The sequence below is a fragment of the Urocitellus parryii genome, chromosome 5 (genome assembly GCF_045843805.1).
Source record: "Urocitellus parryii isolate mUroPar1 chromosome 5, mUroPar1.hap1, whole genome shotgun sequence".
In the NCBI taxonomy this organism is placed as follows: domain Eukaryota; kingdom Metazoa; phylum Chordata; class Mammalia; order Rodentia; family Sciuridae; genus Urocitellus; species Urocitellus parryii.
This window is the reverse complement of record NC_135535.1, coordinates 24,287,819-24,311,832: the sequence shown is the minus strand read 5'-3', so window position 1 is coordinate 24,311,832 and position 24,014 is coordinate 24,287,819. Positions and strand designations below refer to the sequence as shown.

Here is a 24,014-nt window from a genome sequence, read left to right as displayed (position 1 = left end):
AGGGGACACCCTTAGTACCAGCGATCGATGCGTCCCGCCCCATCTGCAGGTGACAGAGCTTCAGTGTCCTTACGTGAAAAGTAGGGACATAAGATCTACCTTATTGACCCAAAACGTGTAAAGGCGACCTAAAAAGACTGAAGTCCGTGATAAAGTTTATTAGTAATCGTCAAGCTTGTTGGTATTATTATTGTCGTTGTTACTGAGCTATCGTCCGCAGCGACCCAAGGACAGCGTCTACTGGCGCCCGCCCCGCCCCGCCCCAACCTCCCGGCCTAGCGGCTCAGCTTGCGGACCCGCTGGGGACTCCGCCATCCCGCTCGCGGCTGGAGCCCGGTGGCCTACCCGAGAGAGACTTGAGACGCCCGGCGACATGGCAGGCGGCCACCGCCTCCTGCTGGAGAACGCGCGGCAAGTGGTGCTGGTGTGCACCCGCGGCGAGCGCTTCCTGGTGGGCGATGCTCTGCGCAGCCTGGCGGTGCTGGAGGGCGCCAGCCTGGTGGTGGGCACGTAAGTGGCCGGCGCCCAGGGGGAAGGCTGCTAGCGCCCAGCGCCGGGGCGCGATCAGCATGGGCTCCCGCAGCTTGCTGAGTACTTTCAGGGGGAACCGGTTAAAAGCTTTCCTGCAATCTAAAGAGACAGTGGCAATCCTGTCCTTTAGACTCCTGGTGTGAACATGTTGGACTGCTTTGGGTTGTCTTCCGTGAAAAAAAAAAGTGCTCAAACTGAGGGCTCCATTAGAATACATCAGGTCCCCGCCTGGGTTGCTAAAATACCACTGTCCCAACAATCAGAGGGGTTTCATGGCCTCTTCTTGGAGATGCAGCCAGGGACCACCTTTGTCAGATGGAACCAACCAACCTTCCTTCCTTCCTTCCTTCCTTCCTTCCTTCCTTCCTTCCTTCCTTCCTTCCTTCCTTCCTTCCTTCCTTCCTTCCTTCCTTTTTTCTTTTCTTTTCTTTAAAGGTAGGTTTCTGACTCCACCCTTTATTCCCCGACTTTTTTTTTTCCCCTTGTACCCGAGTTTGAATCCTGGGGCCATATCCCCAGCTCTTTTTTTAATATTTTGAGACAGGATCTCGCTGAGTTGCTTAGGACCTCGCTAACTTGCTGAAGCTGGCTTTGAATTCACAATCCTTCTGTCTCTGCCTCCCAAGTCTCTGGGGTTACAGGGGTATGCCACCACACTCAGCATATTCCCAGACCTTTAAATCAACACCTCTGGGGATGGAGTTCTGAGATCTGAACATTTTAAAAAGCACCTCTCTGATGCCGGTGAGCACACTGAAGTCCAATAACAGGAAGACCAATGACAGTGACTTTGGGTGATAGGGTTCAGGATTTGGTCTGATTAAAAGAAGGTATTTTCGGTTATTTTCTCTTAACCTTCTGAATTCTGGGTCAAATGTGAATAAAAGAAAAAAGTTTGGGAGGGTGACCTGGATTCGGATTGGGGGTTGGATGGGGTTTTGCATCCTATCCCCAAGGTGCCAGCTAAGATCCAACCAGATGTGGCAAACAGACCTCTGCTTATCTGAGGCTGCTCACTATTGCATAAGAGCCCGGATTATAGGAACTTTGGTTTTGTTTTCAATTAACATAGGAATAAAAACAGTGTCACTCTCGAAAATTTGTTAAAATCAGAATTGCACCCTTGCTTGGAAAGTTAAGAAAATATCTACCCCAGGTGGGGAAATAGAGGATCCAATATGATATCTTGGATTCCAAGACATTCTATTTCATGTTCACATCAAAACCATATAAAACAAAAATGAGGCTTTGGTTTGGGAGGTGGTTTTCTTGACTTGAATCTGCTCTATGGTTAGAATTTGTTGGATTTATTATATTAAAATGCAGTTACAGGAATATTCAGAACTTTACTGCTCAAATATGACTGGTACTGGATTGAGTGAATCATTTAGGTAATTGCCTCAAATTTTCACATCATTTCCTTATGCAGAACCTGAGTGTTCAAAGACAACCTGATCCTGCTTCTTTTTTGGTAGACAAGCAAACTGGGAGTGAGAGTGTGAGGGGAAGAGGGGTACAGAGAGGACTGGAAGAAGTTCTATTTCAAACTCTGGAAATGAATGGGTTTTGATGGTGTGTTCTGATTAGAATGAATCCCACCCAGTGAGATCACCAGCAGTCAATTCCTTCTAGGCTCTACACAGAGAAAACAAGTCCTAAAAAAAAGAAAAAAGTTGGAGGAATTCCAGAAACTCCCCCTTCCTAAAATTATCTCAGTGATTATCTGCCATGCAGCCTAAATTCCACCAGTGGGCTGTGTGTGTGTGTGTGTGTGTGTGTGTGTGTGTGTGTGTGTGTGTGTTTGGCACCAGAAGATGTCAGAAGAGAAGCACCAACTGTCACTTCCTTTACAAGTGTCTCCTCCAAAGGCTAAAACCAAGATGGAAATGTCATAATGAACAAAAGAAGTAGGAATGAGAATATAGATTCATCCACAAGGGCCATTTGTAATAGTTCTTCAGAGAGGCAAAATAAATTTTAAAAAAATGGAAATGTTGAAGCAAAAACCGATGAGTGCTTTGTCTTCCCTCTTGGAAGCCAGTAAGAGTCAGGTAGATGATGAATCTAAAAAAAAGCAGGACCTTTTCATTCATTCATCAAACATGTACTGAGCTGTCAGATAATGCTGAGCCTTAGGGGTGCAAAATGGCTGAGACTGGTCCTGCCTTCAAAGAACCACGTCTACTGAGGGACAAGGTGCAGGGAAAGATCATTGGAATACTGAATGGTAAGCGCAAAGGTAGAGAGGTATGTGCAGGGTAGGGCTTTTAAGAACTGTGCAGAGAGCCACCTAACTGATGGGAAGGGTGTCATATCTGTAAATTCAGAGCAGTTTTTAGGTTTTAGTAATTGAGACAGTCTATATGTCAATTCTAAAGTTTCACAAAACTCTTGGAGAGCCACTTGAAGCACTGAGCTGCCCTTGCCATCCTCATTATTGTTTTCGTGTGAGGACGGTGCTGCACGTAGCAGTAGGCTTGCTGATTTGCTTTGCTGCTTTCAGAAGATTCTGTAGAATTTTCCTTTCTAAACTTTGCAAAGTTAAGAAGTAAATAAAACAACAGCAACATACCTATTCTCTTTTTCCCTTAAAAAAAAATGACCTGTAGGTATATTTATTGTGGAAAAGTGAGAAGTAACAAAGAATCCCAGCACTATGGACAATAAAAAATATGGAAAAAAAGTGAAAAAAATACAGATGCATGAAAAGAAAAAATGAATCACTCAAATTCAACATTTAGTGAACCAGTGTTGACATTTAGGTGCTTCTCCTTTCAGAAGTTTTTCTATTTAGATAGAATTGCATAAACATACATTTTTTAATGAAAAGAAAGGTACGTATACTATTTTTATACCCTTGATTTTTTTTTGTATGTCACTTAGTAATAAACAAACAGTGAAAATCTCACCAATAGTTAACACTAATAGATATCTTTGTCATAGTTAATGTCTACTTAAAACATTTTTAGGAGAATACATTTTTTGTTTCCTTTGATAACTGTCCTTGGACATAAGTCTTTGTTCAAACATATATTTTGGAATCTACTGATGAATGAATAGCCATAGATGGTAGATAATCATGTGATTAGTGTGGTCTGGAAGAGGACCCAGTGCCCTCAAAAGTCTCCTCCCACACAGACTGAGCTGTTAGAGATTTACTTCTTAGGTTTGGCCCTGTTGGAACACAATCCCTCCTAAAGCAGTGTCAGTCATTAACTCTTTCTGCCGGTAGTTTATCAGGTCTTTTGTCCCATGGCTCCTGGTTAGTACAATTTCCTGCCAAATGGGACATGGTTCTGATAGAGAAGGAGAAAAATAGTCCTGAGAGCATTTTCTTTGACCTTTCCCATTCAAGGGTCAAATTCTAACCCTGCTGGTCTTTTCCACTACCAGGTTCACGGCACAGTAGGAAGACTATTGAATTGGGCTAGATGAAAGCTGTTAGTGACAAAGAGTTGTATAACTCAGGATATAAAACCAAATTTCAAATTTTAATTTCTTATTCTATCCTTAAATGTGTCCTCCTCATAATACCCACCATCTCCCCTCTCCCCAGCCCGTTTCATAATAGCTACCTTTTTATCCAGTTTCTGCTCCTCCTCTCTTATATTGTTAGGTTACCCAAACCTCTTCAGTCCCATTTCTGAATCTCTTATCTTCACCTGCTTTTCGAGGCACTTTCCACCTCTCAGGATGATAGCCCTGAACATCTATTTTGGAAACACTAATTTGTAGTGAGTAACAAAAACCCAAATTAACAATGACTGAAACAGAATAGAGGTCTATTCTCTGCTACATAGAACTCCAGAAGTAAGATTCAGGGCTAGTTGATGGCAGCACTCTGTGGAGTTGTCCGGATCCATGGCCAGCTTTTTACAGAGACTCCATGATCCAAGATGGCTGCTCCATCTCTAGTTATGGATTTCATTCCAGCCAGTGAGAGCAGGGGGTGAAAACAATCCTACTGGCTAGAATGTGGTCACATGGCCACACATGGCTGAAGGGAGCCTGGCTTAAGGTTCTAGTACTGTGAGAAAAGGGGACATTGATTTGGGAACAAGCAGCAATCTCTGCTACACATGGTTTGACTTTCTGTCTTCAGTATAGCTTGAGTCACTTTCCCAAAGACTCAGGTTCAAGAGGGAAGCAAAATAAATGTTAACTGACATCAAGGCATCCAAAAGCATAGTTTAAATAACTAGTCAAATTTATCACAGGATTTCCCCTAAATTTAGTAATATTTTTTGATTTCTCTTCAGTGACGGGTATATAAAAGCTATTGGTCCTGCGGATGCTATCCAAAGACAGTTTTCTGAAGAAACCTTTGAAGAAAGAATTGACTGCTCTGGGAAATGTATCCTACCAGGTACTTGCCTGTTTTTCACAAAACTCTGAAAGCATCTTTATCAGTTACTCTAAGAACATAAAGAGGAAGAATGGCAGCTTGTTTTAAACAGGGTCTTAAAATAGTATGAAAAAATAATAATGGGTCCATGGATTGAGTTTTTCTTCTTGAATGCCTAGTTGCTTTATAAACATGAGTTCATGAGTTCATGTTGAATCCTTGTAACTACCGTGTGAGGTAGAAGTTATTATCTATGTGTTACAGATTAGAAAACTGGAGGTTAGGGGTAAAATATCTTACCCAAGATTGCAGAACAGGTAAAGGAAGAGCTGGGTATCAAATCCACTCGTTTATTCCACTTCTTCCCACTCACATGCTGAAGAGAAATCAGCCATGTTGTGTTCAAGTTCCAGAGTAGTTGGAATAACTTTTTAATCCATCGCATAGAGGAGGCAAGCAGGGCTGTCTCTAATGTTATAAATACTCTAATTTTGTATGAAGACCTACAGACACTGTAGATAATTCACCCCAGTTCACTTTTAACACAAACAAATCATTTTATTAACTACCATCTATGTTCTCTCTCTAGTATGGTTTCACGTGATCACCAGAGAGAAATCTCAAAAACTTTGAGTTTGATGCAAACATAGGGGCTTTATATTTAATTAATTTATTTATATAAAACTATATATACATTTTAATAAAATTAATTTATATAAAATTTTTATAGTTTAAAAATGTGTATTGACACATCGGACAGAACCTCTATGTTCTGATTTTTGGGGGCCAGAATACAAAGTCAGGGTGAAATGTCATAAGAAAAAGAAGACCATGATAGGAAATAATCTGGATAGGGACTTTGGATTTAGTCCAATCAGAACCATTTATGAGCTGCTTTAAATATTTGATAACAACACACTTTACTAAAATGAACGGGATGAACAAAAGTTCCAAGCGATTGCTTAAATGTTTTAAAGATAGATTCATCTTTCATATTTTTCTTTCTCAAAGTTGCCTCGGGGGTTGAGGGTTGTATGATTGTTCCTTGGTGATACGGTCCTTGGTTTTGCTCAACTAATGATTTGGACAACCTGGTTTAAAATCCTGTTTGCTGAGCATGGACTTACTGAGTAAAGAAGCTGTAGCTCTATATGGTTGAGTTACTTTCTTCCATTAGAACATTCTAGATGAGCCATACAGAGGAAACCTCCCTTACCTGGAGGCTGGATGGCCACTACCATGCTTCCCTAAGAGCAGCATGATGCACACTGCCTGCTGTCCAAGTGCCCTCCACTTTTAACTCTAAGGTGAACTGATTTATTGATTGCAGGTTTGGTGGATGCCCACACACATCCCGTATGGGCTGGTGAAAGAGTCCATGAGTTCGCAATGAAGGTAACTGCAATGAATAACCGCAAATCCAAATAAAGCACAAAGTCTTTTGTTCTAAAAAGTTCATAGGCTGTCCACCTTTGCTACATGTTATATCTTTTTAATAGATATTTTTGCTTGGAAAATGGGAAACAAAAGACAACAAAATGTATTTACAGCTGCCCCAAGTCTTTCTATCATGTGTCAAACTGGCAAACACTTGAAGTAGAATAGCATTTGAAAATTTTTAGCCCTGCCGTCCTTTTAGAACAAAGGTGAGCAACTCGCCCACTGATTTTTCCTTTCTTTCCCTCCCACCCCCCATTCCAAGTCACTACCTACAGGAGCATTTGAAAGAGCTCCAAGAAACGGTTTGAAAATTACCATTCATTGGGGTCAAATGTGGAAAAGTGCTTGACAAAATAATCACAAAAATAAAATGTACAAAGTTATTCTCTTTTTTAATAAAAATGAGACTTATTAAGAATTATAAAAGTCTCTGTTAGTTGAATATTAGCCTTAGTCAATTCCAAAATCCTTGGTTGGAGCCATTTTCACGTTGTTTGGCAGGGGTGGGCGGGGTGCAGCTAAATGGAATTATTTCAGAAAAAAAAAGGAAAAACTTCTTCAGGTATATTCCTTCTTCAACAAACTAAAGCTGTTTTTAAGACCATTTTATTAAATCAAGAATTTCAGAGCCAAAGCAGCCTTGGAGATGCATAGTCCTGGGCTATCATTACATACATGGAGAAAGTTGGGTCCAGAGTAGGGAAGGTGTTTACTGAGGATGGCACAGTCAGATGAAAACTCTGGCCAGGAGATCCAGGCCCACATAGTCTGTGTCCCACGCTCTGTAGTACAGAGTAACTGGAGCCTATGAGACCCCAGGAAGAGCCTCTTTATTTGCTTGAGTGACAAAGGTCAGGCTTCCAAATCTGGTGCCCAAATATTGAGACACAAAAATGGCCCTGGGTCTCTTTAGTGGAGATTTGAAAAATTGTAGTGGGGTTCCCTGAACCCTTGTGCTTTGTTGTCTCAAACCCACTCAAAGATGCAGAGAGGACTGAGACTTAGCTGGTACACAGTGGGGACCGACTGGGTTGATAAAATATTGAAATAGTCCTGCAGCAAAGCATTAATTAATTGCTGCTTCCCTGAGATCCCAACTGCCTACACACCACATCTCCCATCTCTGTCTCTCCAGCACCTTCTTGGGAACCTCTCCCCAGCTCCCTTCAATCTGGCTACTGGCAGATGACAGGGCTTTAGGACAATGCGTGTCTTTTTTTTTTTTTTTTTTTTAATTTTGGTGCTGGGGATTGAACCCAGGGCCTTGTACATGCAAGGCAAGCATGCTACCAACTGAGCTATATTCCCACCCCAATATGTGTCCTTTCTGATCTGGTCAGTTAGTGCTTGTGCCCTATTACTGCTGTTTGTTTTTTCTTTTTAACTTTTATTTGCAAAAGTGTGACTAACAATAAATATTTTAAAAATTGTATTTATGCACACACACACACATATAGACAACATAAATTGGCTTTTCTATTGAAATTTTCAATAGAAAATTTATTTTGTAAGATGAGGAATTATGGTAAAAATACTAGCAACATCCATAGGTGTTTTTTTTTCTTTTTAAAATTTATTTACTTGTTCTAATTAGGCATGCACGACAGCAGAATGCATTTCAATTCATTGTACACAAATGGAGCACAACTTTAGATTTCTCTGATTGTACACAATGCAGTGTCCCAACATATGTGTAGTCATACATGTACCTAGGGTAATGATGTCCATCTCATTCCACCATCTTTCCTGCCCCCCTGCATCCTCCCCACCCTCCCTTCCTTTTGCCCAAAGTTCCTCCATTTTCCCATGACTCCCCACTCCCAGTTTTGGATCAGCATCCACTTGTCCGAGAGAACATTTGGAGATTTTGTTTTTTGGGGATTGGCTTACTTCACTTAGCATGATATTCTCCAACTCCATCCATTTACCTGAAAATGCCATAATTTTACTCTCTTTTAATGCTGATTAATATTCCATTGTGTATATATACCACAGTTTCTTTATCTATTTACCTATTGAAGGGCATCTAGGTTGGTTCCACAGTTTAGCTATTGTGAATTGAGCTGCTACAAACATTGATGCGGCTGCATCACTAATAACATGCTGATTTTAGGTCCTTTGTGTAAAGACTGGAGGAGTGGGATAGTTGGGTCAAATGGTGGTTCCATTCCAAGTTTTCTAAGGAATCTCCATACTGCATTCCAGAGTGTTTGCACCAATTTGCAGTGCCACCAGCAACGTATGAGTGCACCTTTCCAAACCCCCACATCCTCATCAACACTTATCATTGCTTGTATTCTTGATAATTGCCATTCTGTCTGGAGTGAGATGAAATCTTAGGATGAGTTTTGATTTACATTTCTCTAATTACTAGAGAAGTTGCCCATTTTTCAAATATTTGTTCTTCAATGGTATATCTTCTTCTGAGAAAGTGACTGTTGGGTTCCTTAGCCCAGTTATTGATTGGGTTATAATATCCCCCATGGAGGTAGGTTCTATGCCTTGTCTGCAACCTCCCCTGACCCAGCGGTGTGTTCAGTTGGCAGGAGCCACATACATGGATATTCACCAGGCTGGAGGCGGGATCAACTTCACGGTGGAGCGCACTCGCGAAGCCTCGGAGGAGGAGCTGTTCGGCTCTTTCCAGCAGCGGCTTCAGTGCATGATGAGGGCTGGCACCACGCTGGTGGAGTGCAAGAGTGGATACGGCCTCAACCTGGAGACCGAGCTCAAGATGCTGCGCGTGATCGAGCGTGCCCGGCGAGAGGGGCGCATGGGCATCTCGGCCACTTACTGCGGGGCTCACTCAGTGCCCAAGTAATCTCAGCGGGTGGGATCAGGGTGTAACTCAGGTAGTGGGAATGAAGCGGAGACTGCGTTCCCCAAGGATGGAGGTGCATCAGTACTTTAGCTCTTGCAAGGAGATAAGGCTTTGGAAAGATGTTCTGCTTCTATGACCAGACATTTAGGACAGGTGGTTTGAGGATGGAGCTACATTCAGTGTTGGAATAATATGAGTCGTTTCAAGCTCTTTTGGTATGCAAAAAGAAATGACCCTTTGTAGTCCTTTGAGACTATAGATGCTAATGTGAATAATTTTATCTGATAAACGAATTCACATAAGGCAGTAAAGTAGCATAAAAGTAGAGGTTAATAGTAAGATCTTATAGAGATCAAACCTTGTAGTCTAGATGACTCAGAGAACTGCCCCCCCCCCCACCATTAGAAGAATTAAAAAAAAATTAACATTAAGTTATAAATATTCCAAGGATCTTTGTTGTAAGTTTTAGCATTTATATTTCTGAAGTTGTTAAAACTTTAAACTTCACTGAGATATTTTTACACAGCCTGTCTATGGAAAACAGTAGATTTTTCCCCCCAAATGAAATAGAAAGTGTATGAGAGTCTGTCCTCCCTGCATACACACAGAAAAAGCCATGTGGTATGGCAAAGTCTCAGACTTTAGAGTGATAAAACTTGAGTTTAAATCCAGCTTATCTGAGTGACTTTGAGGATGTGACAGCTTTTTGGAACATGAATTACATGTCTGTACACAGAGTTCATAACACCCTATTCCTTAGGATTGTCTTGAGAAGTAGAAATTATTTATGTAAGTGCTCATCTCCTCATCATCGACCTCTATCCACCCTCTGAATGGTGTTACTGAGCAAAAGCTTTCTGTGTACCCAATATAGGGTTGAGGTGTTGCAGAAATTCTCTCCATCTGCCAACAACCCTCCGAGTTCTGTGTCTTGATTCCCTGAGGTGCAAATCACAAGAGGTAGAGCTCTGTGTCTGACTGTAAGAGTCCAGTCCTTTCCAAGAAAGAATGACCCCAAATTTTAAAAAAGCATTTCAAGGTCTCTTATTGTCCTCTTTGGCCATGTCTGCTGAGAGTGAGACAGGAAGCCTTAGCAGATGCTTCAGGAAACATTGTGGAGAGAGAGGAAGAAAAAGGCAGGGTGATAACTAGGGCCTAGGTCATGGAACCACAGTTGGGTTTTCAGGGAATCGTCCAGGATGTCTTAAAAGGGTCCTTGGTGGAAATTCACCTTTGCAGTCAGGTGGCCTTAGTGGCATTCCCAAAGGCAGCATGGGTGTTTTAGCATGGGTGAGCAATTTGCATCTCTGTCTATGAGGTTGGTGCATACAGAAACCTCAATACCTCTGCTGTGTTGGCATGGCTCAGCTATAAAGAGTCCTGAGATTTAGCTCTTTTGAGGTTAGAGGTTATTTACCTATACTTCAAATGCCAGATAACTGTTTCTCCATTAAAAAAATACATATATACATGTATATATATATATATATATATATATTTGTGTGTGTATGTATATACACATATATACATATATATGTATTTTGTACAAAAATATATATACATACGGATACATATATTTGCCCATGGTAATCTCATTTTCTTCCATCAGAGGAAAAACTGCCAAGGAAGCTGCTGATGACATCATCAAGAACCATCTCCCGAAGCTGAAGGCACTTGGCAGAGATGGGGAAATGCGTGTTGACAATATAGACGTGTTCTGTGAGAAGGGCGTCTTTGATCTGGATTCTACCAGAAGGATTCTTCAAAGTGGAAAAGAGATGGGGTTACAGATTAACTTCCATGGGGATGAGCTGCACCCAGTGAAGGCTGCTGAGGTATGGCTGACCTTTGGCACATCCTTGTCAATATGCGTTCTTGCACATTCCTGCCATGGGAAACCTAATCCATCTGTTCAAAGTCGCCTTCTGAAAAGATAGAGAGTGGGGAAATTTGTTTGAACAATGTGCAGATTGGTCTGGTTGGGCCTGGAAAAAACCCTGACCTCTACTAAAAAACTTACTTTTTTTTTTCTTCTGCAGATCATTTACTTCTTTTCTTTTGGATGCTAGGGGTTGAACCCAGGACCACACTCACGCTAAGCACATGCCTTACCACTGAGCTACATCCCCAGCCTGATCATTTACTTTTATTATTATTGGCTGGTGGTACTCGTAGAGAAAGAAGTATCTCTGTGATCTCAGTTATTAAACTCACAACATATTTTTGGTTGGCACACAAAGCCACACTGGCACAGTACAGTAATTTCACATGTAGCTTCTAGAATCTTCTTGGGGCGGCATCTGGATCAATGTTGGTGGAGCCCACCATGAACAGTCACAGGGTGGTTTCAAATCTCCCTGTCTTGCCCAGGTTGAGTTATTCATTCTTTCAACCTGTGTGCTGGGCACTGTTCAAGGTGTGACGAATTCAGTAGTGATTAGGACTGTCCCTACAACTGTGAGTCTAGACATCTCTCTTCTGAGCCCTAGAGCTTAAAAACAATTGCCCTGGGTACATAAATACAGCTGCAAACATTCCACCTGCATCTCAAGCACAGCATGGCCAACCAGATGTCTTAATATCACTTCCAGCCTTGTCTTGTGCTTTCTGCCCCAGTGGACAACGCCATCATCCATCTGCTGCCTAAGCATCATTTTGACTCCTCCATCTACCAACGAATCACCAAAGCCTCCCAATTCTCCTCCTATGTCCATCTCTCTCTCCTTACTGCCTGGTTCAAACCACCTTCAGCTCCCACCTGGATTCCTCAATAACTGTCCTCTTGGCCTCCAATCTAGCATCCACCTTAATCCCTTCCCTTAACCCATTCCCTCAATGCAGTTTAACCTTCCCCTCCATCCTTCCCCTCCATTGCTTAGGCCACATAAAGGATGAACGTGGTTCGAATTAGAACAAATTCCAAACACAGTGTGTGGCTTACCAGGATCTGACCCTTCCTTACCTCTCTACCTCCTTCCTCCTTTCACTCCATCCAGCCTCTCTGTCATGAACCAGCCACAAAAAAATCTACTCTCAATACCCCATGCCTTTGTACATACTGTTCCTTTCATCTGAAGTCCCCTTTCCCTGACTAGTCCTAACTCCCGTGTTTCATCTTAGCTACTTTTTCTGGGACTTCTTCCTAGCCCTCTCTAAGACTAGGTTATGGCTTCTCCCAGTCCTTATCCCACTGGGTTAAAATCGCCTCTGGACTATAGCACCCTGAGCGTTGCACCCGATCCTCGCCCGATCCTGGAGGTCAGCACAGCGCCCAGAGTACAGATGGCCTTTCGTAAATCAATACTTGTTGAAATTTTGTTGAATGAACGCAAACTGGATGGTCACCAAGATACCGCTAGATTAAATCAATAGACGTCAATACCCATAACCGGCAAATCGAGTTTAGAAGAGTGAGGGTGGGTCCAAGGTCAAGAAGAAACTTCCCCTGGGGAACATCATCAGTCCTGTGGACCACCACACTCCCCAGAGCCCCAATTCAAAGCTTCTTAGGCCAGAGCAAGCTGCCTGAAGAGGGGTCAGCTCTTCCCTGTCCTGGATGTGGCAATACAGCCTCCCTAGGCCACATCAATGTCAGCCTACTCTCCTTTCCATGTCACCTGTTACGTGCGCAAACTCACTGGCTGGGAATATGGACATGAAGATATTCAGCCGAGGGGACCTTTAAAGCAATGCTTCCACCGTCATCAGAGCCTTCCTTCTTCTTTGAGTGCTTCTAGTAATCTAGCCCCAGCTTCTCACCTGGAGGGAAATCAAGTTCAAGTTGATAGTCTCAAATCACTGATATAATTCCACATTTTTTGAAGTGTATTCTCCCAACTGGTATGTTTCGCAGAGTGCAATGACATTCCCCAAACACACATCTCTGTTGTCTTTTTACGATGCTATTATGATAATTATAATTTATTTCCTTCGGATCTGTAAGCTTCGTAAAAATTTCTGTTTCAGAACTGTCTGAAAGCATTTTTGTTTAAAACTAGTTTTAAAAGTAGCACCTAGCAACTGGGCATTGGTGGCACACACCTGTGATTTCAGCAACTGGGGAGGCTGAGGCAGGAGGATTAAAAATTTGAGGCCAGCCTCAGCAACTTAGGGACACCCTGTCTCAAAAACAAAAAAATAGAAAGGGGTGAGATGTGACTCAGTGATGAAGTGCCCCTGGGTTCAATCTCTGGTACCAAAAGGGGGAAAAAAAGTAGCACCCAGCTAATTTTCAAATGAATGTCAATTATAAACCATGTGTCCATTGTGGGACTTGTGCTTATTTTAAGAGAGAGTTGACAAGAAATCTTACTAATAGAGTGTTGTTTTCTTTTTGTAGGAAAATCAGTTTCAGGGTGCTGTGTGGCTTTGTTGTTGCTGCTGTTTGTTAAACCTTTTCCTCTCTGCCCATCCTGCTTAGCTTGGAGCTGAACTGGGAGCCCAGGCAATCAGCCACCTGGAAGAAGTGAGTGATGCAGGCATCGCTGCCATGGCAACGGCCAGGTGTGCCGCGGTCCTTCTGCCCACCACGGCGTACATGCTGAGGTGAGAAGACCGGTGCTCACCCCGACACGCAGGCCAGCTGTGGGGACATAGACTTCTAAGGAGTCTAAATTTTATGCCATGGCCCCTACAAATCCTGAGAAATGCAAATGATGGAAACTAGCTCAGGAAGATGCCAATTCTGGATAAATGTTCTTAAATTAATTACCCTCCGGAAGGAGCTTAGCCCAATTGCCTTTGGATGGTGAGATTATTGAGGAAGGTGATGCTTTCTTTTTCCTTTCTTCCCCCTGGGTTTCAGAAATTTCCAATTAAAAATCAGTATGCATTACTTTTATCATTAGAAAATAATGAAACAGCAGAGCTGGAGCTCAATGGTAGAGCACTTGCCTAACATGTGTAAGGCCCTGGGTTGCCAGGTGTGGTAAACACACGCCTGTAATTCCAGCGGCTCGGGAGGCAGATGCAGGAGAACCACAACAGCCAGCCTCAGCAACTTAGAGGCCCTACGCAATTTAGCAAGACCCTGCCTCAAAATTAAAAAAAAAAAAAGTTTTGGGGATGCGGCTTAGTGTTTAAGCACCCCCTGGGTTCAATCCCTGGTACCAAAAAAGAAAATAATGAAACAGGTTCTATAATTTTAAGAACAGGCATAAGATCTTAGGGATATTCATTCAGCAACACTCAGAATCTGAACGAGATGTTTTCTAAATGGATGCTTATAGTCCCATGATTGAGTACCAGAATCCTCAGGACCCCTGGGAGTGGGAGGATGAGGACACATGTGAACTAAAGTTTGTAAAAACTTCCTAGAGATTTTTGCTGTGGGCCCTCTATGAACTGAGTACGCCTTGCCCACTGCTCTAGTTCTGCTGAACATGAGATCTGAGGTCCTTTGACACTTTCCATGGTACCTCTTCCGTGATAGCTCCCAAGTCAGTGGTTTGGGAAGCCAGCATTCAAGAGTCAGTTTATTAGCTGGATGTGGTGGCACACACCTGTAATCCCAGAGGCTCTGGAGGCTGAGGCAGGAGAATCGAGAGTTCAAAGCCAGTCTCAGCAAAAGTGAGGTGCTAAGCAACTCAGTGAAACCCTGTCTCTATTTTTTTTTTTGAGAGAGAGAGAGAGAGAGAGAGAATTTTAATATTTATTTTTTTTAGTTTGTGGCGGACACAACATCTTTGTTTGTATGTGGTGCTGAGGATCGAACCTGGGCCGCACGCATGCCAGGCGAGTGCGCTGCTGCATGAGCCACATCCCCAGCCCCAAGACCCTGTCTCTAAATAAAATACAAAATAGGGCTGGGGATGTGGCTCAGTGGTTGAGTACCCCTGACTCCATCCCCAGTCTCCCCACCACCCCCCAAAAAGATAAAGTTTATTTTCTCTCAGGACAAGGTGCTTTCTGTGTGGTTAGGCTATATGGTTCTGGAGTGGGGGGTGATTCTGCAGTTAGAATCTTCAGATAGCTGTTCTCAACTGTAGGGCAATTTTGCCTGCCAAGGGGCATTGACAATGTCAGGAGACGTTTCTAGTTGCCACAACAAGGTCGTGCTACTGGAGGGGATGAGTAGAGGCCAGGATGCTCCTAATCATCCTTCGATACACAGAGCAGCCCCCCACAACCGAGAAACATCCAGGACGAGACATGAACTGTGCCAAGGTTGAGAAAGGCCAGGCTTCAAAGTATTCTTAAGAGGGAAAAGAAAGGAATATCTCAGTGTTATTTTTCCCAATGTATAGGATTACATACATACATACATACACACACACACACACACACACACATTTTTATTATTAATATTTACTTGGTTTAAGAGTAGATGTGATGTAGGCTACAATCAGAAAATGCCAGTAACAGTTCTTGGTTTGACCAACTGCTTCTCTTACAGATCTGGATAGCATTAGTCGAAGTCATCAGTCAATATTTAATTTGTCTAATCCTCCACCATTCAAGGAATAAGTTCTTATGCACACCAATAAAAGGCTTTCTTTCCTTTATCTTTACTCTCTTAACATGGAGCAAAAGTCTGAGACCTTGGCACTGATCGGCTGATAGGCTTGTGTCCTGTTTGGACCACAAGGGCAGTTAAAGAGGCCTCACTCCTCTCTGACTTCTCTGTTCCTGTATTTTTCTGGAAATATAATCAGGAGAGACCATCAGGGACCCCTGCTGTACCCTGAGCTCCCTGTTTGTTTGTTTGTTTGTTTGTACTGAGGATTAAACCCAGGGGCACTTAAACACAGGCTGCATCCCCAGACCTTTTTATTTTTATTTTGAGACAGGGTCTCACTAAGTTGCTTAGGGCCTTGCTAAGTTGCTGAGGTTGGCTTTGTACTTGTGATCCTCCTGCCTCAGCCTCCCAAGCTGCTGGGATTACAGGCATGAGCCACTGCGCCTAGCCTGAGCTCCTTCTTGATTCTCTCTCTCTCTAATGTATATATTTTTAGTTGTAGGTAGGCACAATACCTTTATTTTATTTTTATGTGGTGCTGAAGATCGAACCCAGTGCCTCACACATGCCAGGTGAATGCTCTACCACTGAACCACAGCCCAGCCCTTGATTCTCATTTTGACAACAGCCATTACCTAGTGCCACTGAACAGCTTCCTTTCGCTGTGTATTTTGTGAATATTTGCATACAATATTTATTCAGGAAACACTTACCTTCATTTTTAATGGAGCTCCTTTAATACTTTAAGAGCCTCACTCCCCATCCCTCTGAGTAGCTCTAGAAGGGAGGAGACCACCAGAATAACCTCCAGGAAAGTTCAAAGCTACAGTCATCTCCCTGATCTGCAATTTTGCCTTCTGAGATTTGCTTACCCCTGGTCAAATGTGGTCTAAAAATATTCAATGAAAAAGAAATCCCAGAGAGAAACAAGTTTTAATTTTAAATAATTTTTACCACAGAATTTCGTTATGATTGTTCTAGTTAGTTATTGTGATTCATCTCTTACTGCACCTGATTTATGAATTCAACTTTCTCATAGGTAGGTATATACAGGAAATGCACAGTATATATTGGGATTTGGTACTATCTGAGATCCCAGGCATCCACTCAGGTTCTCAGACTGGATCAGGGAGAGGCCGACTACCTTTCCTTGTACCCGACCTCTGCTTCACTGACATGTTGTTGGGAAACATTTTCAGTGATCCTACAAGTTATCAGCCCAGACTGGAAATACTTCAAGGACAGGAGTCGTCTCTGCACTTCTCATAATTTATTAATTTACACACCAACCTGTGTGCCGAGGCCTGCTGGCTGCCAGGCACTGTTCTAGGCACTGGGGATGCAACAATAAATGCCAAAGTCCTCGTCCTGAAGGAGTTTGCTTCTAATGGTAGGAGACAGACAAGGTACTGAGGACAAATGAATATACAAAACCTTGGGCGATGCAAAGTGCTATGCAAAAGTCAAAGTCAGGTAGATGAATAGGGAGTGCTGGTGGGGAGGGGGCTGTGATGTGAGGTTGGGCTGTGATGTTCTTAGGTTGGTCAGGAAAAGGCTTTTTTTTTTTTTTTTTTTTTTTTGTACTAGGGGAGCCACATCTCCAGCCCTATTTTTTTGTATTTTATTTAGAGACAGGGTCTCACTGAGTTGTTTAGCGCCCTGCCATTGCTGAGGCTGGCTTTAAACTGCCTCAGCCTCCCGAGCTGCTGGGATTATAGGCATGCATCACTGCGCCTAGCAGGAAAAGACTTCTGAATGAGGAATGTTCCAGCACAGATCTAGAAGTGAAGGAGTGAGCCGTGTCTGGAGGGGCGGGATTGTTTAGGAGGGTGTTCTAAACAATGAAATAGTGGAAGAGCACTGAATGTTCTGGGAGCAAGAGTGAGGCCTGAGAGGCTCACTTGTCAGGAAAGGCGGTAGCTGAGGGTAGCAAGGTCCTTGTCAGGAAAGGCGGTAGCTGAGGGCAGAAGGAAGGGCACACTTGATGGGCTTTGAGTCCTGGGGAGCCTGTAAGTCGATGGGAGGCCACTGGAGCATTTTTCAATAGCTCAGTGACATGACCTGACTTATTTTTCCAAAAGCTTCCTCTTTCCGCTCTAAGGAGAATAGATAGTAGGGTTTTCCTGGAAGCAGGAAAACCTGTTAGGATGGTCTTACAAATATCCTGGCAAGAGGAGAAGGTGACTTGGATCCATGCTGGTAGCAGGGGTCTGCATATCATTTGGAATCTGGATATATTTTTAAGGCAGAGCCAGCAATATTTTTCTGATGAATTGCCCCATGAGAAAAAAAAAATTAAAAATAGGACTCAAGGATGACTAAGGTGCCACCCAGCACATGCTAACTGGATGCTTTCTGAATGGCTGGCTGCATCTATGACCCACCATGTTTCACTAGGCACCGTACATGAGATGGTACTCTTTCCATTGAAACTGCCAAGAAGTGCCTGTATTGGGGGGAAGGAAACAAAAGATTAATGCAACAAAAACAATAATGAAAAATTAATGAATGCCTCCAGCAAGTATATCGAGCAGCTGTTTGTGCCAGACACTGTACTAGTGCTGGGGGTGCATTGATGAATAAACGGATAGATGGTCTGGGCCTTTAAGAACTTGAGTCTAATGCACAAATTCTGGTAAATGCAAACAGACCTGGGAGAGTTCTATTGTTTTTGAATGGAGTAAGGGGTGTCGGGGAGAATAAGCAGCGAAGGGTGAGACGTGGACTGGCTTTAGATGATTGCATCTTAGGCATTTTAGACGAGGAGAATGGCAAACTCAGAAATGTCCAAACAGGGAACTCTGGTGGTTGGAATGCAGCATTAGGTAGGGTAGTGACGAGAAATGAGTCCCAACCAATCAATGATGTAAGGCCAGAGATAGAGTAGGTTTGGGGGGAGGGCCCAGGGTCACCCTCGATAGCTGTATGTAATAATCAGTAAACTGTACTGTTCCATCCAAGGCTGAGGATCAGTCCAGGCATTATCATGAAGCAACAGCAAGCAGTCTAGTCCTGTAAGGGCGAATGAGGAGTGTGGGGTGCCATGGGAGGGCAGAGAAGGTGGTAGCCAAAAGGGATGGTTGGGAAGCCTTCCCAGAGGGGGTAGCCTAGGCCTCCACCACGGGCTACAAAGACTGCTGACTCAGCACAAATGATCTACTCACCCACGCCCCTCCAAGAGACTGCAACAAACCCCTGCAGAGTTTCTAAACAGCTGCATCCCTAGGAGGACCCTGTCCCTCCCTTCCTTGCAGTGCCTGCCTATGAAAGCTCAAGGGTGCAAGGAGAAAGTACTCTTTGTTCCAGCCCAAAATCTGTTGATAGGCAGATAGCCCACCTCCAGACCTTCTTATAGCAGTTACTTTTAAAAGCTTGTGATTTTAAGTTCTTTCTCTGCCTCTTTGAGATGTAAATCTTCTGCAACCCAGAAGTGTCTTCTCAAGGACTTGAGAGCCCTTTCTTTGACAGGCAATCCTTCAAGCAGAAAACTTTCACTGGGTTCCCAGGGCTGGGGCCTCTTGCTCTAACTAGGCCTCTGCCTCCCGCCTAAGGTACAGGTTTGAATCCCCTCCAGATAAACACCAATTAAGGAACCCAGAGCTCACAGACCAACCCCAAGCCCCCAGTGTTTTGCAAATTACCACTTCCCAGACAGTTTGAGCAACTGCTGCTTTTTCATTTCTGCTCCCTCAATCTCTCTCTAAAACACCAGGTTACCTCTTCACAAGTGGAAGTTGGTTCCATGCCTATTGTACTCTTCCTTATTGCAATAGTTATTATTGAATCCAGTCTCATCACTTTAACTAGTATCTGGTCTGTTTATTTTTGACGTAAGTTTTGAGTTAGATCCTGAAGAAGGTAGACTCTTGCCAAGGAGATCTAGGAGATGCCTAACCCAGAAAGAAACACAAACATTTCACACATTAAATTCTTTAAATAGGTCCTACCCCAAAAAACTTTTAAATAGGTCCTACCAAAAAAAAAAAAAAAATATATATATATATATATATATATATATATATATATATATAGATAGATAGATAGATAGATATAGATAGATAGGAGGGGCAAATGGAAATTAATAAAAAGTAGCATTATGCTAACATCATTAGTTGTTTAATTTGAAAGTAACAAAAAGTTTATCAGATTTTATTAGAAAATTTTATTGGTTTATTGAAAATCATTTGTCTTGTAAATGATATTTTTCTCCCTTAGCAACAATCTCTGAAGATGCATACAAAGATTGACAAAATAAATGACCACAAATTAAATGATAGGCGAGTAATTCCAAAAGCAGAACGAGAAAACCAAGAGTCCTAGAGTGCTGCACCACTGATCATGTAACTTGGAACTTCTGTTTCTTCTTCCAGACCACAATGGGGCTGACAGTCTCAAGTTCTCTTCCATTCTAAACATCTGTTTTGTGAAAGTTCCAACTCTGGAGACTGACCTCCTTTTCTTGTTCCCCTTAGACTGAAGCAGCCTCGAGCCAGGAAGATGTTAGATGAAGGGGTGATAGTAGCCCTGGGCAGTGATTTCAACCCGAATGCATATTGTTTTTCAATGGTAATTATTTTTTTCATGTGTTTTTCTGAGCACAGTCTCTACCAAGCATATAAATAATTCAAAAATATTTCACCATCTGTTAAAATGTATAAAGGTTATGAAAATATTTCCCTGTAAAACAAGAAAGTGTAGACAGTAGAATAATTGGATTTCCCTGCACCACAGGAGTGCCTCCAGGCCTGAAGAGAAGAGAGAAATTTCTACTTGCATTATTTTCTGATTCAGCCTTGAGCATTATGGTTTTACATTAACCAGTTTTCCTTCTCTGGAGCAGAGCAGAAACTCAAAATGGTTTTAATTATTAAGTATGAATGGAAAGTTCATCTTCTACAGAGGGTGTTGAAGAGTTGTAAATGAATATTAAAAACACAATTCTTTTTTTTTTTTTTTGTACTGGGGATTGAACTCAGGGGCACTTGACCACTGAGCCACATCCCCAGACCTATTTTGTATTTTATTTAGAGACAGGGTCTCGATGAGCTGCTTAGCACCTCACTTTTGCTGAGGCTGACTTTGAACCTGCCATCCTCCTGCTTCAGCCTCCAGAGCTGCTGGGATTACAGGGGTGCGCCACTGTACCCAGCTAAATGATTCTTAATAATAAAGAATATTTTCCTAAAGCATAATAACCTTTATGTGTACATTTAGATTTTCCCATAGTAATCCAGCAAGTCCCACCTATATATTTCTTGTAAGGTGCAAGGTTGTGGGTGCGGGATCAAGCTCAGGACCTTTATTTGCTGAGCACAAATCCTGCCACTGAGCCACATCCTCAGCCTGGACAGTAATCTACATTCACTTGTTGTGCTGTGTGTCCTGAGAACACTATCTTGTCACTTTCCTTCAATACTTTCTTGTCCTGCCTTAGCCAATGGTCATGCATCTGGCCTGTGTGAACATGAGAATGTCCATGTCAGAGGCCTTGGCTGCTGCCACCATCAACGCGGCTTATGCACTGGGAAAATCTCACACACATGGATCTTTGGAAGTTGGCAAACAGGGAGACCTCATTATCATCAATTCATCCCGGTGAGTGTTCTCAACTGGGCTATTTTATTTTATGCCCACTGCAGATGCAGATGAGGTTTGAATTCTGTTTGTAGTAGTTATTAGTATCAGGCTCTGTCTAGACTCAGACACAACCCACTCCTCTCTCTCTTCACCTGTTTCCAACCAGAACATCTGCCTCCCTGGGCCAAGCCTCAGCGGAGACCGAGTTTTCTGGTCTCGTCATCTGTCTCGTATGTTTCATGGATTTCCAGGTCTTGCTCTGTTTACTTGGACTGTGGACTTGGAGTGTCCTCTGGCCTGTGTTTTTGTTTTTCTGCTTGGTTCCTGACCTTCTGCTTGCTCCCAGCTCCAGCTTGTCATCCTGGTTCTGACTTTTGAGATCTATTTCATTCCCAAATCTCCCATGCATCTGCTACTGCTTGGGCCTCCGCTGTGACAATTTGGGTCTTATTGTTCTAAATCTAAAATATTGTACATGTGCTTGACCTTCATGTGCTGATCACAGCCCTTGGACCCCGTATTCAACAGAGGAGAACGGCTGTACAGTTCTACCCTTTATGGTAGGAATTCACTCCTTCCATTAAAAATAATGAGTGGTAATTCATGTTACCATTTGTGCATCATGTAAGGAAGAAAATATTATAAGATCAAGTTCTTAAATGACATTATTAAACAATACTTTATTTATTATAGACTAGTTAGATATTTACCACTTTTTTAAAAAGCTCAAATGGACTTGGTGTAAATCAAGTTTTTAAATGCATTTGCAGATCATGTACAGTGATGATTTTGACTTGTATCCATTGGAAAAAAATGTTTGATTTCTTTCTAGATGGGAGCATTTGATTTACCAGTTTGGAGGCCATCATGAATTAATTGAATATGTTATAACTAAAGGAAAAGTCATCTACAAAAAATGATAATCTGGAAGGAAAGAGAAGACACTTCCACTGTGTCAAATCAGTCAATTCATCTGTAAGAGATGGTACCTTAGTGGTTGACCAGAATCATGTCATTTAAACCTAAATATACTTCATTGTATTATTAATTCACTTGAAAAGCCCAAGGAATTGATTTGAATCAAGGGACATGTAAAAAGGTAAACCTATGGTGCTGATAATCTGAAATCATTAAATGGTCTCACAAACATTGGTTTTAAAATTCTGAAGATTGGGGTAGGGGTTGTGGCTGAGTGGTAGTGCACTTGTCTGTCATGTGTGAGGCACTGGGTTCGATCCTCCACACCACATATAAATAAATAAATAAATAAATAAATAAATAAATGGTATTGTGTCCATCTACAACTAAAAAGTATTTTAAAAAATATTCTGAAGATTAATATAGTGGGGGAATCACAGAAATACCTTTGAGGGAAAAGCAGACTTGGCTTGAAATGTCCATTTTATTTCTGAATCTCAAATTTCAGTTTTGGTTTTTTTAAAAATTTTTATTTGTTTTAATTAGTTATACGTGACAGTAGAGTGCATTTATGCACTTTGATATATCATACATAGATGGGATATAATTTCTCATCTTTCTGAGTATACATGTTGTAGAATCATATTGGTTATGCAGTTATATATATATATATATATATATATATATATATATATATATATAGTAATAATGTCTGTTTTATTCTACTATCTTTCCTATCCCCACATCCCCTCCCCACCCGTCCCTTCACTTCCCTCTACCTAATCTAAGGTAAAGCTATTCTTATCTAGGGCCCCCAGCCTTATTGTGAATTAGCATTCCCATATTAGAGAAAATGTTCAGCCTTTGGTTTTTTGGGATTGGCTTATTTCACTTAGCATGATATTCTCCAACTCCATCCATTTACTGGCAAATGCCATAATTTCATTCTTCTTTAAAGCTGAGGATTATTCCATTGAATATATATGCCACATTTTCTTTATCCATTTATCTATTGAAGGACACCTAGATTGGTTCCATAGTTTAGCTATCATGAATTGAGCTGCTATAAACATTGACGTGGCCGCATTCGTATTATATTTGGTGAACAATGTGGGATGGAAGCAAATCCAAGTGATATGCCCCAAATTGAGCTAAAAATATAGCCTTTTCTAACAAGCAAACAGTATTTTCTCTCTTTACACAGTTTGTCTTTCTAGATGCTCTTCAGATGAACTAGTGTCCCCAGGGGAAAGATGTCCTTCCATTAATACTGTGTTTTCAACCCTAGCCATGAAGTGTCATGGTGGAGTTCAAGATTCCTCCGTTTACATAGGGATACAGGAGTCTTTTGCATTTTGATCAACCCCAATAATGTAGTTTTTTAAAATTGTTAAGTCTTTGATTCTCACTAGTCCCTAAAAAGATTTTACAACTCTCAATAAATATTTGCTGTTGCTATTACTATTGTTCCTTACAGCCCTGGGAGTAGATCACTGTATTGTCCATCCGAGTTTTGTTTTAACAAAGTTGAACAAGCCAATTGCAAAATCATTTGCAGAGTGAATGATTATTTATATAAATGGGTATTTTTAAGCCATGTGAGTTTACTGAAATCTTTTTAAAATGTTTACATTAGCTTTATAACCACAGCTGCATTGTCAAATTTTGTCCTATTTATAAAAAGTAATTTGTCAAGTAAACATTAAATACCAAATTATCACCAAATTTAGGTTAACAGAGTCTGCATTAGAGAGACTTTACCATATTTGGTATAAACCAAATCAAAATGCCCATATTAGTTTTTGTTACTAAAATGAAATACCTGAGGTATGCTACTTATGAAGAAAATAGGCTTAGTTAGATCAGAATTTTGATTGCTGAAAAGTTCTGAGTGTGGCATGGGTTCTGGCAGGGGTCCCCTTTGG

At 41.8% G+C, this 24,014-nt stretch overlaps 1 protein-coding gene across 1 annotated transcript; it reads left to right on the top strand.

Moving 5' to 3' along the window:
• Window positions 1-268: 268 nt before the first annotated feature.
• On the top strand, window positions 269-22,379 carry Amdhd1 (amidohydrolase domain containing 1). The gene is made up of 9 exons (XM_026398258.2): window positions 269-510; window positions 4,791-4,897; window positions 6,207-6,271; window positions 8,856-9,133; window positions 10,747-10,972; window positions 13,558-13,682; window positions 20,067-20,160; window positions 21,029-21,189; window positions 22,004-22,379. Exons 1-9 carry the CDS (start codon window positions 374-376, stop codon window positions 22,089-22,091), a joined length of 1,281 nt encoding a protein of 426 aa, XP_026254043.2. The 5' UTR covers window positions 269-373; the 3' UTR covers window positions 22,092-22,379.
• The last annotated feature ends 1,635 nt before the right edge of the window (window positions 22,380-24,014 follow it).

Coding starts and splice junctions, on each gene's coding strand:
- Amdhd1 (XM_026398258.2), top strand. CDS start 374: ATGGCAGGCGGCCACCGCCTCCTGCTGGAGAACGCGCGGCAAGTGGTG. Junction 511..4,790: donor GCCAGCCTGGTGGTGGGCAC/GTAAGTGGCCGG, acceptor ATTTCTCTTCAG/TGACGGGTATATAAAAGCTA. Junction 13,683..20,066: donor ACCACGGCGTACATGCTGAG/GTGAGAAGACCG, acceptor TGTTCCCCTTAG/ACTGAAGCAGCCTCGAGCCA.